The sequence below is a fragment of the Schistocerca gregaria genome, chromosome 3, assembly GCF_023897955.1.
Source record: "Schistocerca gregaria isolate iqSchGreg1 chromosome 3, iqSchGreg1.2, whole genome shotgun sequence".
Taxonomy (NCBI): domain Eukaryota; kingdom Metazoa; phylum Arthropoda; class Insecta; order Orthoptera; family Acrididae; genus Schistocerca; species Schistocerca gregaria.
In genome coordinates this window covers 169374848-169393640 of record NC_064922.1, presented here as the reverse complement: position 1 = coordinate 169393640, position 18793 = coordinate 169374848, and the positions used below count along the sequence as shown (strand labels likewise).

General features: G+C 38.5%; 1 protein-coding gene across 4 annotated transcripts in view; it reads left to right on the top strand.

The window, feature by feature from the left end:
• Window positions 1-721: 721 nt before the first annotated feature.
• LOC126354610 (trifunctional purine biosynthetic protein adenosine-3) overlaps window positions 722-18793 on the top strand; it is an 87569-nt gene continuing 69497 nt past the window's right edge. Inside the window, exons 1-5 of one of the 4 annotated variants that reach the window (XM_050004366.1) lie at window positions 722-1072; window positions 1532-1636; window positions 15130-15219; window positions 16251-16498; window positions 17241-17421. In XM_050004366.1, coding sequence (XP_049860323.1) covers window positions 1559-1636; window positions 15130-15219; window positions 16251-16498; window positions 17241-17421 — 597 coding nt within the window. In that variant the 5' untranslated portion in view covers window positions 722-1072; window positions 1532-1558. The remainder of the gene's footprint in view (window positions 1073-1531; window positions 1637-15129; window positions 15220-16250; window positions 16499-17240; window positions 17422-18793) is intronic. The other 3 variants (XM_050004368.1, XM_050004369.1, XM_050004367.1) reach the window with 3 other exon arrangements.

Below are 18793 nucleotides of genomic sequence, written 5' to 3'. Positions count from 1 at the left end.
ATTGGACAGAAATAGTTTGCCACAATCAAGGCGCTAGTTTATGACTGAATTTTTCACTCTTCAGTGGACTGTGTGCTGCTTTTGAAACTTTCTGGTAGATTAGAACTGTGTGTCAAAATGTGATACTGTTCCTTTCAGAAGGTCTAGTCCTAAATTGGCATACAGGAGAAATTCTGTGAAGGAAGTAGAGAGGAACTGGCAGAACTGCAGCTATGAGGAGAATTAGGCAATTTTGTCAGCAAGAGCATTGTCCACAAAAGACAAGGTTATCTTGGTATGTTTTCAAATGATTGTGTTATTAACATTCATAATTTGTATATCAACTATTTAAATTTTCCAAATATTGTAAAAAGTTGACCTGTCATCATAAGTACATTTGTTACGATTTATTCACCTTTTTTTTTTGTAGTAACTCAGTTGCCTTTGACTGGATTTCAAGTTGTATATGAATTGATTTCGTTAACTCTATTACGAGACTTTGCCCTTCAGGATTGTTTATCCTCCGAAGGAACTACTAAAAATTTCATAATCACTGTAGCTGTCCATCAAGATACCCGCTAAATCTCTCAGCACAATATGACAGTCTTTAACAGAAGTAGAACGTATTTGAGCCTGGAATGTAATGACAATTTCATTACAGTTACCGTACTCTGTTTCAGGTAAAGCAGTTTCTGATTTCGCGTAACTGCATTACTGAGAAGTAACTTTTAATAGTTGGGCAGTTGATTTGTATGTTTTGGACTTCTAGCCAACCCCCCCACGGAGTATCATATCTGAGGAAAGAATGGAACAAAACGATAAACTTTCATGCCGTCAGTAAAGGTTACGACCTCTTGCATCAAAGCAGATAATACAGAAGCTTTTCTTCGTAACTTGGAGTGTGTTTTATTTTACGTTGTACACTGCGGTTACCCGCGCCGTTTGACTACGAAGGGCCTGTAGTTCATGTAGGTATCACTATTAGGTACCGACTTGAAAGACCGCGTGGCAGAATACCTACATTAATAAACAGCTAGCCGGACTGCTTTTTGTGATCAAAGTGCGTGTGTTCGAGGTATTAAATCACTCCTAGGTAACGTAATGTAGAAATAGATAGCGAATAATTAATGTACAGATTTCGGATAGATTCTGACAAACATGCTTAGTCGGTATACCTAAAAATTTTCATCGCAAGAACATTTTTGTAATGCGTTACATAACCACCTGTTGCTAATAAGTGCAAGGTTAAACGCATGTTACGGGAGGGAAAATTATACCGTTGCTTTAGTTTTAAGAAATTGGAAACAAAAACCAAAAACGTTGCCAGAATAGAATGTGCCATTCGTTAAGTGTGTTAGATCATCAGTAACGTAATTACGAAGTGTTGTTACCGGCCTAGCATACAAGACTTTTCTTCGTTTTCATGATTTATGAACTTACAAAACAGATTTCACAGAATGGACGAATTAACAGCATTTCACAATTAGAGTAAGCGGCATCTTCTTGATTGGCAGTATAAATTTGCCATTGACTCGTGGTTTTATAATTGCAGGAGAATCACCAAGTTTTGTCATTTGAAATGACAGCCAATGTACTTGTTATCGGGAGCGGCGGACGAGAACACGCTTTATGCTGGAAACTGGATCAATCACCAGACGTAAGTTAATGTCGCAATAAGTCATTCCTTACTTATTTTCTCTGCTTGATAACGTGTCTGCCCAAGGTAATCAATAGCGACTTTTTGTTCTCTGTGTTTGTTTTTCGACTTAATTTTTCTTGCAAAATTATTATTTTTCTCGCAGTTTGGAAACGTTTTATTATTGGATCTAAGGTAATAACGTAGTACATTTCGTCACGTTCGACCACATTTATTTATTTATTTATTTATTTGTATCACATTGCATTTCCGCCCCCCTCGTCACATTCGACCACATTTATTTATTTATAAGAATCATGAAAGAAGGTTGTATACGTGGAAGAACCCTGGAGATACTAAAAGGTATCAGATAGATTATATAATGGTAAGACAGAGATTTAGGAACCAGGTTTTAAGTTGTAAGACATTTCCAGGGGCAGATGTGGACTCTGACCACAATCTATTGGTTATGACCTGTAGATTAAAACTGAAGAAACTGCAAAAATGTGGGAAATTAAGGAGATGGGACCTGGATAAACTGAAAGAACCAGGGGTTGTACAGAGTTTCAGAGAGAGCATAAGGGAACAATTGACAGGAATAGGAGAAAGAAATACAGTAGAAGAAGAATGGGTAGCTCTGAGGGATGTAGTAGTGAAGGCAGCAGAGGATAAAGTAGGTACAAAGACGAGGGCTGCTAGAAATCCTTGGGTAACAGAAGAAATATTGAATTTAATTGATGAAAGGAGACAATATAAAAATGCAGTAAATGAAGCAGGCAAAAAGGAATACAAACGTCTCAAAAATGAGATCGACAGGAAGTGCAAAATGGCTAAACAGGGATGGCTAGAGGACAAATGTAAGGATGTAGAAGCTTATCTCACTAGGGGTAAGATAGATACTGCCTACAGGAAAATTAAAGAGACCTTTGGAGAGAAGAGAACCACGTGTATGAATATCAAGAGCTCAGATGGCAGCCCAGTTCTAAGCAAAGAAGGGAAGGCAGAAAGGTGGAAGGAGTATATAGAAGGTTTATACAAGGGCGATGTACTTGAGGACAATATTATGGAAATAGAAGAGGATGTAGATGAAGACGAAATGGGAGATACGATACTGCGTGAAGAGTTTGACAGAGCACTGAAAGACCCGAGTCGAAACAAGGCCCCCGGAGTAGACAACATTCCATTAGAACTACTGACGGCTTTGGGAGAGCCAGTCATGACAAAACTTTACCAGCTGGTGAGCAAGATGTATGAGACAGGCGAAATACCCTCAGACTTCAAGAAGAATATAATAATTCCAATCCCAAAGAAAGCAGGTGCTGACAGATGTGAAAATTACCGAACTATCAGTTTAATAAGCCACGGCTGCAAAATACTAACGCGAATTCTTTACAGACGAATGGAAAAACTGGTAGATGCAGACCTCGGGGAGGATCAGTTTGGATTCCGTCGAAATGTTGGAACACGTGAGGCAATACTGACCTTACGACTTATCTTAGAAGAAAGATTAAGAAAAGGCAAACCTACGTTTCTAGCATTTGTAGACTTAGAGAAAGCTTTTGACAATGTTGACTGGAATACTCTTTTTCAAATTCTAAAGGTGGCAGGGGTAAAATACAGGGAGCGAAAGGCTATTTATAATTTGTACAGAAACCAGATGGCAGTAATAAGAGTCGAGGGGCATGAAAGGGAAGCAGTGGTTGGGAAAGGAGTGAGACAGGGTTGTAGCCTCTCCCCGATGTTATTCAATCTGTATATTGAGCAAGCAGTAAAGGAAACAAAAGAAAAATTTGGAGTAGGTATTAAAATTCATGGAGACGAAGTAAAAACTTTGAGGTTCGCCGATGACATTGTAATTCTGTCAGAGACGGCAAAGGACTTGGAAGAGCAGTTGAACGGAATGGACAGTGTCTTGAAAGGTGGATATAAGATGAACATTAACAAAAGCAAAACGAGGATAATGGAATGTAGTCAAATTAAATCGGGTGATGCTGAGGGAATTAGATTAGGAAATGAGACACTTAAAGTAGTAAAGGAGTTTTGCTATTTAGGAAGTAAAATAACTGATGATGGTCGAAGTAGAGAGGATATAAAATGTAGACTGGCAATGGCAAGGAAAGCGTTTCTGAAGAAGAGAAATTTGTTAACATCTAATATAGATTTATGTATCAGGAAGTCGTTTCTGAAAGTATTTGTTTGGAGTGTAGCCATGTATGGAAGTGAAACATGGACGATAACTAGTTTGGACAAGAAGAGAATAGAAGCTTTCGAAATGTGGTGCTACAGAAGAATACTGAAGATAAGGTGGATAGATCACGTAACTAATGAGGAAGTATTGAATAGGATTGGGGAGAAGAGAAGTTTGTGGCACAACTTGACTAGAAGAAGGGATCGTTTGGTAGGACATGTTTTGAGGCATCAAGGAATCACAAATTTAGCGTTGGAGGGCAGCGTGGAGGGTAAAAATCGTAGAGGGAGACCGAGAGATGAGTACACTAAGCAGATTCAGAAGGATGTAGGTTGCAGTAGGTACTGGGAGATGAAGCAGCTTGCACAGGATAGAGTAGCATGGAGAGCTGCATCAAACCAGTCTCAGGACTGAAGACAACAACAACAACATCACTCATATTGCAATTCCGCTCCCCCCCCCCCCCCCCCCCCCCCCTCCCCCCACATACGATCAGTGAAAAGTGCTATGTTATGAACAGTTTATTAATTGCTAGTTTCTATAGGACTGAGGGAAAAATGCAGAGCTATGTTTGCACAAGGGCAAAGTTAATTTTGTTTTGGAACCAACCTTCTATCATAACTTATTTTTATTTTACAACATAGAATGAGACAAAACTTATCATCTATGAGCAAGTTAACAGGCTCAACTGAACCTACTGATATTGGATATCAGCTTCAATGCGTAACACAGTGGTGATGATGTGACACGTCATGCGTGGAAACACGAAGACACCAGAAATCTGACAATATTTCCTCTTGTGTCTGTATTAATTTTTGGAGTGTAGGTTGTGGTGACGTGCTGATCTGTAGCATAAGACTGGGATCTAGGATAGGATGGAAGGTAAAAGTTTGGTTTTGAATTGATTAAGACAATGAATGTGAAAACAAAATCGTGTATGTGGTGACAGACTGATCTGTAGTGTTGCCGGAGGTCTAGGTTAGGTTGGAAGATGTCAGGTAAGTTGGTGAAGTTGTATCGAATACTTAAGTTAATCCAAATAATGTGATGGATATTATTAGACATACAGTTGAATAATAATTTTAAGAACAATAATATTGCTACTGTAGTGTTGGAAAACTATTTCAGATGCTGTAAAAGTTTGATATTGTTGAATTGTGCTCCATTTTCTGTTATAAATAAGTTGAAAGTAAATCACAGGAAATTGGAAACAGGATGCTTTATTCTGTATACCTTTCTGGAGGAGTGAAATGTTAACACTGGCTGTTTATTACTAGGTCAATTGAAGTCCTCAAAAAATATGATATGGAAACAGCATATCTGTTTTGAATTCTGAAAGAGGGCAATAAAGGCATTGATTCAAACTTCCTGCTGTGAACAGAGCAGGGACCACTACTGAGCCTTAAACTGTGGATTCTCATGCAATTATGTTTGAACTGCTGAAATAGTAGACCATTTTGTTCAATGCCATACTTGGTTTGCTAATACTGTAGACATGTCAGGATAGAATTGGCTATCATAGTTAATACAGCCCCTTCCATGAACCATGGACCTTGCCATTGATGGGGAGGCTTGCGTGCCTCAGCGATACAGATAGCCGTACCATAGGTGCAACCACAACGGAGGGGTATCTGTTGAGAGGCCAGACAAACGTGTGGTTCATGAAGAGGGGCAGCAGCCTTTTCAGTAGTTGCAGGGGCAACAGTCTGGATGATTCACTGATCTGGCCTTGTAACACTAACCAAAATGGTTTTGCTGTTGTGGTACTGCGAATGGCTGAAAGCAAAGGGGAAACTACAGCCGTAATTTTTCCCGAGGGCATGCAGCTTTACTGTATGACTAAATGATGATGGCGTTCTCTTGGGTAAAATAGTCCCCCATTCGGATCTTCGGGCGGGGACTACTCAAGAGGACGTCGTTATCAGGAGAAAGAAAACTGGTGTTCTACGAATCGGAGCGTGGAATGTCAGATCCCTTAATCGGGCAGGTAGGTTAGAAAATTTAAAAATGAAAATGGATAGGTTAAAGTTAGATATAGTGGGAATTAGTGAAGTTTGGAGGCAGGAGGGACAAGACCTCTGGTCAGGTGACTACAGGGTTATAAACACAAAATCAAATAGGGGTAATGCAGGAGTAGGTTTAATAATGAACAACAAAATAGGAGTGCAGGTAAGCTACTACAAACACCATAGTGAACGCCTTATTGTGGCCAAGATAGACACGAAGCCCACACCTACTACAGTAGTACAAGTTTATATGCCAACTAGCTCTGCAGATGATGAAGAAATTGATGAAATGTATGATGAGATAAAAGAAATTATTCAAATAGTGAAGGGTGACGAAAATTTAATAGTCATGGGTGACTGGAATTCGGTAGTAGGAAAAGGAAGAGAAGGAAATGTAGTAGGTGAATATGGACTGGGGCAAAGAAATGAAAGAGGAAGCCGCCCGGTAGAATTTTGCACAGAGCACAACGTAATCATAGCTAATACTTGGTTTAGGAATCATGAAAGAAGGTTGTATACATGGAAGAAGCCTGGAGATACTAAAAGGTATCAGATAGATTATATGATGGTAAGACAGAGAGTTAGGAACCAGGTTTTAAATTGTAGGGCATTTCCAGGGGCAGATGTGGACTCTGACCACAATCTATTAGTAATGAAGTGTAGATTAAAACTGAAGAAACTGTGAAAAGGTGGGAATTTAAGGAGATGGGACCTGGATAAACGGACTAAACCAGAGGCTGTACAGAGTTTCAGGGAGAGCATAAGGGAACAATTGACAGGAATTGGGGAAAGAAATACAGTAGGAGAATAATGGGTAGTTCTGAGGGATGAAATAGTGAAGGCAGCAGAGGATCAAGTAGGTAAAAAGACAAGGGCTAGTAGAAATCCTTGGGTAACAGAAGAAATATTGAATTTAATTGATGAAAGGAGAAAATACAAATATGAAGTAAATGAAGCAGACAAAAAGGAATACAAACGTCTCAAAAATGAGATCGCCAGGAAGTGCAAAATGGCTAAGCAGGGATGGCTAGAGGACAAATGTAAGGATGTAGAGGCTTATCTCACTTGGGGTATGATAGATACTGCCTACAGGAAAGTTAGAGAGACCTTTGGAGAAAAAGGAGCCACTTGTATGAATATCAAGAGCTCAGATGGAAACCCCGTTCTAAGCAAAGAAGGGAAGGTGGAAGGAGTATATAGAGGGTTTATACATGGGCGATGTACTTGAGGACAATATTATGGAAATGAAAGATGATGTAGATGAAGACGAAATGGGAGATAAGATATTGCGTGAAGAGTTTGACCGGGCACTGAAAGACCTGAGTCGAAACAAGGCCCCAGGAGTAGACAACATTCCATTAGAACTACTGATGGCCTTGGGAGAGCCAGTCATGACAAAACTCTACCATCTGGTGAGTAAGATGTATGAGACTGGCGAAATACCCTTAGACTTCAGGAAGAATATAATAATTCCAATCCCAAAGAAAGCAGGTGTTGACAGATGTGAAAATTACTGAACTATCAGTTTAATATGTCACAGCTGCAAAATACTAATGCGAATTCTTTACAGACGAATGGAAAAACTGGTAGAAGCTGACCTCGGCGAAGATCAGTTTGGATTCCATAGAAATGTTGGAACACGTGAGGCAATACTGACCCTATGACTTACCTTAGAAGAAAGATTAAGGAAAGGCAAACCTATGTTTCCAGCATTTGTAGACTTAGAGAAAGCTTTTGATAATGTTGACAGGAATACCCTCTTTCAAATTCTGTAGGTGGTAGGGGTAAAATACAGGGAGCGAAAGGCTATTTACAATTTGTACATAAACCAGATGGCAGTTATAAGAGTCGAGGGACATCAAAGGGAAGCAGTGGTTGGAAAGGGAGTGAGACAGGCTTGTAGCTTCTCCCCGATGCTATTCAACCTATATATTGAGCAAGCAGTAAAGGAAACAAAAGAAAAGTTCAGAGTAGGTATTAAAATCTATGGAGAATTAATAAAAACTTTGAGGTTTGCCGATGACATTGTAATTCTGTCAGAGGCAGCAAAAGACTTGGAAGTGCAGTTGAACAGAGTGGACAGTATCTTGAAAGGAGGGTATAAGATGAACATCAACAAAACGCAAAACGAGGATAATGGAATGTAGTCAAATGAAGTCGGGTGATGCCGAGGGAATTAGATTAGGAAATGAGACGCTTAAAGTAGTAAAGGAGTTTTGCTATTTGGGGAGCAAAATAACTGATGATGGTCGAAGTAGAGAGGATATAAAATGTAGACTGGTGATGGCAGGGAAAGCGTTTCTGAAGAAGAGAAATTTGTTAACATCGAGTATTGATTTAAGTGTCGGGAAGTCATTTCTGAAAGTATTTGTATGGAGTGTAGCCATGTATGGAAGTGAAACATGGACGATAACTAGTTTGGACAAGAAGAGAATAGAAGCTTTCAAAGTGTGATGCTACAGAAGAATGCAGAAGATTAGATGGGTGGATCACATAACTAATGAGGAGGTATTGAATAGAATTGGGGAGAAGCGGAGTTTGTGGCACAACTTGACTAGAAGAAGGGATCGGTTGGTAGGACATGTTCTGAGACATCAAGGGGTCACCAATTTAGTACTGGAGGGCAAGGCGGAGGGTAAAAATCGAAGAGGGAGTCCAAGAGATGAATACACTGAGCAGATTCAGAAGGATGTAGGCTGCAGTAGGTACTGAGAGATGAAGAAACTTGCACATGATAGAGTAGCATGGAGAGCTGCATCAAGCCAGTCTCAGGACAGAAGACAACAACAACAACAACAACAACAACAGTTCATACAGTTAATTTATTATCACTGAGGCCATGTTTAGAACCTTCAGAAAGCTGGATAGTGCTCCTGGAGAACTATCCAGCACATTTGACATGTGTCAGCTGTAAGTCAGTGTTAGTGCTGCCTAAACAAAGAAAGTGCAGTCTTTTCAGCTTGATTTCTGTTAGCAGTCATGTACAGATTCATTCCTTGACTGCCACATTGGACAACCAGTCACTGCTGGTATCACACCACCAGCATAAATGAGCAGTGTCAGTGAGGATCATTATTATCAGTTTGCTGATAGCTCGTCTGAGCAATGCTACAACTTGCCAGACATCCTTCTAAACTCACTATGCATCTCTGATGGCCTAGTAAAGCATTCCATTGGTGTAATGAATTGCACAATGTTCAGTTTAATGATGAGAGTAGATATTGGCTTCATATAGCACCTCCAGAAATTAGAAGTGGAATAGAAGTGGAATAGCTGCTAGGTGTGAGAGAAGCAAGGCTATCACAATGGAAGTCACTCTTTATGTGATAAAACACAGTATATACAGTTCCGTACAGTAAATGGCACAACTCCAGTAATAAATAAAGAATTTGAACAGAAGTCTGTAGCTAAGGTAGAATTTTCAAAATTTTTAGGTGTGTCCATTGATGAGAGGTTAAACTGGAAGCAACACATTGATGGTCTGCTGAAACGTCTGAGTTCAGCTACGTATGCTATTAGGGTTATTGCAAATTTTGGTGATAAGAATCTCAGTAAATTAGCTTACTATGCCTACTTTCATTCACTGCTTTCGTATGGCATCATATTCTGGGGTAAGTATTCATTGCACAAAAACGTGTAATCAGAATAATTGCTGGAGCCCACCCACGGTCATCCTGCAGACATCTATTTAAGGATCTAGGGATCCTCACAGTAACCTCACAGTATATATATTCCCTTATGAAATTTGTTGATAATAATCCAACCCAATTCAAAAGTAATAGCAGTGTGCATACCTATAACACCAGGAGAAAGGATGGTCTTCACTATGCAGGGTTAAATCTGACTTTGGCACAGAAAGGGGTAAATTATGCTGCCACAAAAGTCTTTGGGCACCTACCAAACAGCATCAAAAGCCTGACAGATAGCCAACTAACATTTAAAAATAAATTAAAAGAATTTCTAGATGACAACTCCTTCTACTCATTGGCTGAATTTTTAGATATAAACTAAGTAAAAAAAAAAAAAAAAAAAAAAAAAAAAAAAAAAAAAAAAAAACCTTAATCATTAGTGTCATGCAATATTTTGTGTAATGTAATTTCTTGTACAGACATCTTTTATTAACCTGACACGTTCCACATCATTATGAAGTGTCGTATTCATGATCTATGGAACAAGTATTAATCTAATCTAATCTAATCTAATCATCAGCCAACATATCACTGGCTGAAATCGAGAACGAGCTTCTTGACAACTACTGAAGCAAGCAAAAATATCAAAGTAGGGAACAAAATGTCAAAAAACTTTTGGAGAAATGGGTATTTCTGAAAGAAGACTTCCTTCCTGGTCATTCAGAGAAGCAAGTAACGTGAAAGGCTGTGATCATACAATACTCTACTTCTGCGAGATGCAAGACCAACCTGCAAAAGTGGGATCTTCCTGTGAAGTCAGTTTTTTGCATGTGTAGTGCTGCGCAGACTAACAATTATCTACTAAAGTGCTCTTTGTCTCCAGCCATATGTACCATGAGAGACCGATGGACACCAAATGCACTCGATGTGGCCAAGTTGTGGTCAACCAATGCAGAAACTGATGTCAACAATGAATTTCCCTGTGTTGATTATATACTTTGTACTTCTGACATGGTAATAAATAAATTGGAATAGTCTCAACTACCAGAACATATTAGACAGCAGCACACAGGATGTCTCTGGATGTCATGGAGTGGGAAACCTTAGCTTCAAAAAGTGATACATCTCTGTTTGTTGCAGTAGAAAATTCAGAACAGTGTAAAATACACTCTTAGTCTCATCCACTCCATTTTGTTGTGATTTTTACAGTTTCAGGGAGGTGTGATCATGTGGTATCAGGTTTTCTCAACATGACTGATTAATGGTGTGTCTCCAGGTGTTCAGATGAGTTTTTGTTTTCTTTTTAATGCTCAATATTTTGATAATCAACTTATTTGTATATGTTCTCTTTAAATGCTCAATATATTGACAGTTGACTTAGTGGTCTACTTCAGATGCTGTGAGTTGTGCTGTTGGGTGCACTTACTACCTGGACTCCAATGAAGCAGTGAATGCATGTAACACCAGAACTTTCAGCACATGATGTAGGCACAAAGCAGTAAATGCATGTAACACCAGAACTTTCAGCACATGATGAAGGCATCTTGGTTGTTGATCAAAAACAAATATAGTGCATAAAATGGAAACAACTTCACTGAATGCCTGGAAGCATGTCATTAGATGTGATCATGCTTTGATCTCTCAGTTATGTTCATTTACACACCTTGCCTACATGAGTGCCAGACTTGGCCTGTATTGAGATGTGTGGCACAAGATGGGATGGCACCTGATGTGATCTGCAGGTAACATCCCTTCAGTTATTGCAGCAGCAAGAAGGAGTAACAGAGCACACTATATTACAAGATGCCACTATGATTCTCCCCTACACAAACTTGCTGGTCAGCTTTGAAAGTAGGCAAGACTACACAATTTGCTGGTGTTGTTATCCAAAGTCATTTGTTAAGACAAGTCCAAATATAAACTGTCAACAACACTTGAAAAGTGGCAGTCTGTTAAGTTTCTAAAATCTTCACTTTTGTATACATGGTAATTTGAGCAACGGTGTTGTAGAAATTGGTAACACATATTTCTCTTTCAGAATGGTCCGCAATATCATCTCTTAACAGATGTCCATTTATCTGTTACCCAACTTAGTAGCAAAGATCAAATAATGCACGTACCTTCTCAGCTGGGCAAACAATTCTCATACACATGCTTTCAGACATAGCTCAGAATGTTATCACCATAAAATGTGCCAACTTGCAACCCCATAATACAAAGTAACAGTGGAGTTGTAAGTAGCACCAGCCCATCACATGTATTCCTCAGAGTACGAGCTTATAGTACATAAATGCGAATAATTTCTATGAAACACCTATTATTTATTTATTTTAGAGGGGAGCTGAAATGGAGGAATATGATACTGAGGTTACCATACTGTGATAAGAATTTGACAGGGCACTTAAAGACCTGTACTGAAATGGGCATCAGAAGTAGACAACATTCTCTCAGAATTATTAAGATACCCAGGAAAACTGACCATGACCCTTCAGTATGCAAGCTATATGAGACAGACAAAATACCCTCCGACTTTAAGAAGCATATCACAATCTGAATACCAGTGAAGGCAGGTGCTGACATGTGCATTAGTGAACCATTAATTTAATAAGTCACTGTAGCAAAATTGTAACACAGATTTTATAAAGAAGAATGGAAAGGTTTGTAGAAGCTTACCTGGGGGAAGATTAGTTTGGGTTTTCAAAAAATGTAGAAACACACAACAGTATATTATTCAGTCTACAACTTGCAAGATATGTTTTGAAAAAGGCAAATGTTTTATTACAGAATTTGTAGATTTAGAAAAAGCTTTTGAAAATGTTGACTGGAATACATGCTTTGAAATTGTGAAGTAACTAGGGACAAAATATATTTACTGGTAGGTTTTCTCCATTACGTACAGAAATCAGACTGCAGTTATATGAATCAAAGGACATGAAATGGATGGTTGTCGAGAAGAGAGTGAGACAGGGTTTTAATAAATAAGTTCTCAGCCAAACTGGAAAAATTGAGTAATAAACCCTAAGTATTCAAATCCAAGTTGAAAGGATTCCTTATGGCACACTCCTTGTATTCTGTAGAGGAGTTCCTTACTTTAGTTGAGAACTTTTCAGTGTAATGTGTCATATATCCATATACTCAATTTTGTTATTTATTCATTTAATCAATGTTTTTCTGTTTTCTTAATTTGTTAATTGTTTGTTTATAAATTTTGTAATTGTTATCCCATAATCTGTGTGCTGACTTTTCATGGCTACATAGCTTTGAGTAATGAACTATCATTACACTAGCAGCAGGAAAAGGCAGTTTTGTTTACAAAACCTGTATTTGCTATTTACACTTATTCCAATTAAGCTTAATCATGTTAATTAATAAGAAAGCTGCTACTTTGAAAAACAACCTGTAGATGTGATTGTACTTTATCTTATCTGTTGAAACACAAATGTGATGTGCTGAGTGATCCAAAATTGGCAGGAAAACTAAAAAATCAAATACAGTTTTTACAAAATGCACAGAATGATGTTGAGTACATTATAATAATAAATAAAAAATGTTTACTGCAATAATTACATTTTTAGTGACATGAGTTAGTAATTTGCATCGTGACATAGTACAGTTGTCACTAATGTGCATTAACATCTCTACCAAGTGAAAAATGCACTTTCTTGCTCACAGTAGTATGTGGAACATGTACGGGCCATTTGTACCAACCATCAGATCTATTTAATTTTTCTTCACCCACATGGATGATGTCAGTGTTGAGTATAATTATTTCTCACCTGCTGATTATTGCAATGCGAAGTCCCATACTCAGGATATGAGCATAGGAGAGCAGATGCAGGAACCCTGCACCACTTCTCATGGCAAGATCCTAGTGGCAATGGTTTGCCCTTGCCCTCCTTCAACCTGATACTGTATGAAGTGTTAAGAGTGTAACTGGTGTCTCAGACTGTGATAAGTGGTTTGGACAGTGTAGTGTTTGGTTTGTGTTCTTATGTATGAAAAGAAGGGAGAGCATGAAAACGTGGTGCTGGCACATAGCCTACACCTTGTAAATAGCACTGAAGGTGCCACTGGCTTAATGTCATCATCCGACGGACAGATCACCATGAACATTCTCATATGCCCTTGCTATACCAATGGTCCGTAGACAAGAACCTTATCAGGATGTAAAGAAACAAAGTTTATTTCCTGCCAGTAAACAGAAATCCCTTTTTAGTGATGGTGACCATGGCTGGAGGCCAAAATAAGAAACAGTAATTGGCTGATGGCCAAATTACAATAATAGCAATTGATTTCTGGCTAAATACCCAGATAACCAAAAACTCTTGACAGAAGACCATTTCTAATAGAACAACAGTTAATACATCTTCTGAACAGTCTGATAGAAGGCTGGTATTGAAAGGAACTTAATCCTGTGTGAATTAGCCTGTCAACATAAGTCAGAAAATAACCAAGTATGTCAGTTGTGTTTTATGGAGTTAGACAACAATCACTGATAGTCACTGTCCACAATAGGTAAGGGATTTTATAGTTTGGTGGTGCAAAAGTCAACAACCAGTCAACCAGTATAATTTACAGATCCAGACTGTTGAGCTGGCACTGTAGGCCACATGGCAGTTGTTAATGATCCAGAACATAGTGGTTGTTCTGGGAGGATGACTTGGCGGGATAGCAGCAGTGCACTGTGATGCATCTGCTCAGATACACTGAAGTAAGCCCCTGATTGTGGTAGAGCAGTTGCTCTTGGCACCTGGACCCTTGGCTTACTCAGCAGAGACTGACTACTGTGTTCTGTGCATGGCCTTAAATAGGCTGTCCACAACAGAATACCATACATACTATTTTCAATAATGTGTCTACGTGCAATAAACTAGTGCGTATAGTTTATGGCCTCTAGCGGCTTATCTGATGGCTCCTGCTGGTTGCTAGTGTGACCTGGACTCTGCTTGGTGGCCAACAGGGTGCCCCTGCTCGGTCAAGGACCCACCTAATGGATCCGTTTATGCAGGTGGCTGGTGCAAGTAGGTGCTTGGCTGAGATATATTAGCCCTCACATCATGAGACACTGTGGAGAGATCTCAACTTGAGTCCAGGATATTGGTGCAAAGCCTGGGGATCAGGAGCTTTACGTCACCACCTCTCCTCCCCTTGCTGAGCTAAAACTGACAGGAAAATTTTATCCACCACCATGATTCAAACCTACTTACCCACGAGTTGAGTGTCACCACTCTAGTGCATATTAGCAGCCTTAGCTACAGAGGCAGGTTATTAGTGATTAAGTGCTGTGATTATATGAGAACTTGTGTATATTATATTAGAAGCAAAAATTAGTTGTACTGCTGTACATACTCATCTTTGTTAATGCTCGTGTTCTTTTAATTAACAAAGAGGAAATATTTAACAAATAATGCTGCTCACATTATTTTATAATATGGGCATGCAGAAGAAGGAATGGTGCTGGATCCAAGTACAAATAATGTTGTATGTCCCACCATTTATTCTGCATCCATGCTGTCAGACCTTGGAGTGCTACTGTAACACATTCGTAAAGCCATCTTACAGGCCAAATAAAAAAGTATGAATTCTGAGCACAAACTGTTGAGGTGTTTTGTTTCTGCCTTAATAGGAAATGAGATGGAAACATAATCAAATGGAAATTTTCACTCATCATTACACCTACTATTTTTGCAGGTGAAGGAGATATATGTAGTTCCTGGCAATGTTGGCATACAACAAGTAACGAAAGTTAAAATAGTTGATATCAACATAAAAGACTACAAGGTGAGTTTATTTATTTATATTATTTGTATTGTAGATTTTTAACCAATTGCTGTGTATTGGAAAGACGGATGTGTCAGCTTTTAGTGATGTCATATTACTTTACCAAATGCTGATGTATAGTTGTCACACAGCATTGCTTTGTTCAAATCCATCATCCTCCATGTAAACTTAAAGATAGCTCTCATGCAATTAAAGCAGTGTGATATCCTGATTACATTCCAAAACACTTGTGAAAAATAGATCTTTCATTCAAGTGGATCTCGTGTCCTGGGGCTGTGAGTGACCTTCCCTTACATTTAACCTACACCAACCCTATACCCCATCTCCTCCCCAGGGAGGAAGTAACATTTCAAAAAGTGTATTCTGATATGTGATACATCTCATGTTATTCAAGCCAATTGGTAAAACCAAAAGCTAACAAGGTACACTTTCTTGAACTTGCAGGGCTTCCCAATTCATTTCTAAAGTAGACATTTTTGGCAGAATACAGAACTCCACTCAAATCTTGAATACTCAGAAAATGTTGAAAATATTTTAAAGCCATTTGTTGTTGCTGTGTACATAAGAGATCAATTAAAACAGGCCTTAGTTATTATAAGTTACAAATAATGCGAAATAGTAAATGAGTTGACATCTACATCTATATCTATGCTCTGGAAACAACTGTGAAGTACATAGCATATTGTACTTCCCACAGTATCACTTATTGGGGCTTCTTCCCAGCCCATTCATTTATAGAGCATGGTGGAACAGTGATTCCTTCGTAACCTCTATGCACACTGTAATAATCTTGTCTGTGCAGTCTGCATGGGGCAATACATAGGGGAGTCAGCAATTTAACTATTTTTATAGAATTACTAACAGAAAGAATTGGGAAATGGCAAATCTGGATTTGCAAAGCAAATGAAAAAGTAAGAACGTTTTCTGTAGTATCTATAGTATTTCTTTGGAACAGTTTTTTTTACAAGTGTGAATGTTAATTAGGTAACTTCTTTATCCACTTACCCTGATTATTTTATTCACTGTTGCAGGCGGTTTCCAAATGGTGCCAGCAGAACAATGTTGGGCTTGTTGTGGTGGGCCCAGAGGATCCATTGGCTGGAGGCATTGCAAACGAGCTGCTGTCGGCTGGTATCCCTTGCTTTGGACCATCTCGGGAAGCATCTCGGATCGAGTCTGATAAAAGTTGGGCAAAAGAATTCATGAAGCGACATGAAATACCGACAGCTCAATGGGGTGCCTTCTCTGATGCTCAAGAAGCAAAGAAATTCATAAAGAGGTATGTTCATAGTTACAGAAAGTGTTATACTGATGTTTCAAACAATGGAAAGTCCAGGTTGGAATTTCAATAATATTATGAAAAGGTTAGATTGCTGCTCACTGTAAATATGACCATTGAGTTGCAGATAGGCACTATGAAAAGACTGTTGCTTATAAGCTTTTGGCCAAAGTCTTCTTCGGAAAAGAGAAATGCACACCTCACACACACATATGATTGCTATTAGGGGGTATTGTGAATCAGAATGGCACTGGTGATGAGTCTGCCATATCATTTGTGTGAATGGTCTTGTAAAGCTCATAGATTTTACATTGTCTGTAGCCGTTGTAAAGTCATGAAAGATTGTAATGACTTCTAAAAGTTTTCATCTTTGCAAACGCTTTTTTCTACTCATATAAATCTCTCATCTAGCAGCAAATGGTGTATATTGTTTATCATAGCAACCTTTGCATGGCTTGTGTATGCATTCATCAACAGCATTTAATTTCGAAATCACTTATCACATATTATTCACATCCATCTGAACCTTTCAATATGAAGTTAGAACACTCTTCTTAGACTACTATTTTAAATTAATCTTTCTTAAAGTAGTTGATTTTGTTTTAATGCTTCTTGAAGTTTCTCCCTGTTATCCTCAATAAATCTCTTAACTCAATTTTTAGTACTAAAAACATGCCATACAAATTCAGTAAATGACTTATGTGTATAATTTTTATGTGCTATTTCTGTTGCTTGTTCTCAGTGCAACTTTCCCTGCTCTTGTGGTGAAGGCTAGTGGACTTGCTGCAGGGAAAGGAGTTGTTGTGGCAAAGTCACAGGAACATGCCTGTCAGACTGTTGACAATATGCTTAATGACCGTTGCTTTGGTGATGCTGGAAACAAAATTGTTGTAGAAGAACTGCTTATTGGAGAGGAAGTTTCAGTATGTATTTTTGTTGACGATGCTTAATTGCACTCATTTGATAAACCACTATGGTAAATTGCTATATGTTGCTTTTGTAGCTGTTGTTAAGTCATAGTTGTTGTCAGACGTCCTGCCTCCCTTCCACTGCTTTTACTCGCTTGTCAAGTTTCATTTCATGTAACAAATAGAGGGTGATGGCCAAACATGTTAATTTATTAGTGAAATTGTGTGTACTTGTGCTGCAAATTTTGAAAATAGTAAATCAATTGGAAAGAATGTATAAGAATTCTAAGATGATGGAAAAAGACTTCTGCTGCAAGGTGTAAGATTATCCATTTTACACAATTGGTTAGGTACATGACACAGAAGGTAACTCCACAAGAAAAGGCAGAATGAAAATAAGCAAAATAAACCAGCACTCTTGTCTTTAGATTAAAACAATTGGATGTAAAGTAATAATATGATGAACTGAGCTTCTTGATCAGTTTACGCACGTGTTGACTACATTTGAACTTATCAAGCTGAACCTCAAGGAAATTTACTCTCTGTGCTTCATCCATCATATGATCATAAATGTCTATTCCTGGTGCTAAAACCTCATTCTTACTTCTTTGAAATCGCATAATATGACCCTTTGTTAGACTAAAACTTACACTGTTAGCTGTGAACCATTGGAAGGCCTGTTCATTTCTCATCTGAGATGTGTCTGCTAGGATTGAGTTTGAAGACTTGATTAGTATCCTTGTGTCATCAGCAAACGTTACAGTTTTTTAAATGCTCTTTAAAGCCATACAGTCATTTATGTAAGTTAGAAACAAGAGTGTGTCCAGTACTGAACCCCGTGGCACATTGCATGTAATGTGCCTCCATTCCGAGTTTCTTTTGATGCCAAAGATACAGTCAGTTAATGAGATGGTTTATCATGGAGGTGAGATTTCATCCGTACAAGAGGGATGTCATTAATGTCATAACACTTTAGTTTGCTAAGTAGAATTTTGTGACCCACACAATCGAAGGCTTTCGACAGGTCTTAGAATATGTGTAGGAGTGTTAATGTAGTTCATTCAAGCGTCAGGAAATATGCTTCAGGTTATTGATTGATTACAAAATACCTTAATGGTAATCCTAATATGTCAGTGCAAGATTTTAACATTCTGCTAGAAACTCCATAGTAGACAGCGGAATTACCACTTTTTAGTGACGTAATGAATTCTGTAATCTCCATTGGGTTGTGTGTGGTTGATGCACACAGTGCCTGCCCAACATGTGTACTTGGATGTTTATTAGTGAATCAGTGTTTGCAGCCACAGTGAGGAGGTAATCATTGAATTTGGTGGCCAGTGTTTTCAACGTGTCACCATTTCTGGCAGAGCTGTTTTCTGGAGTCTCG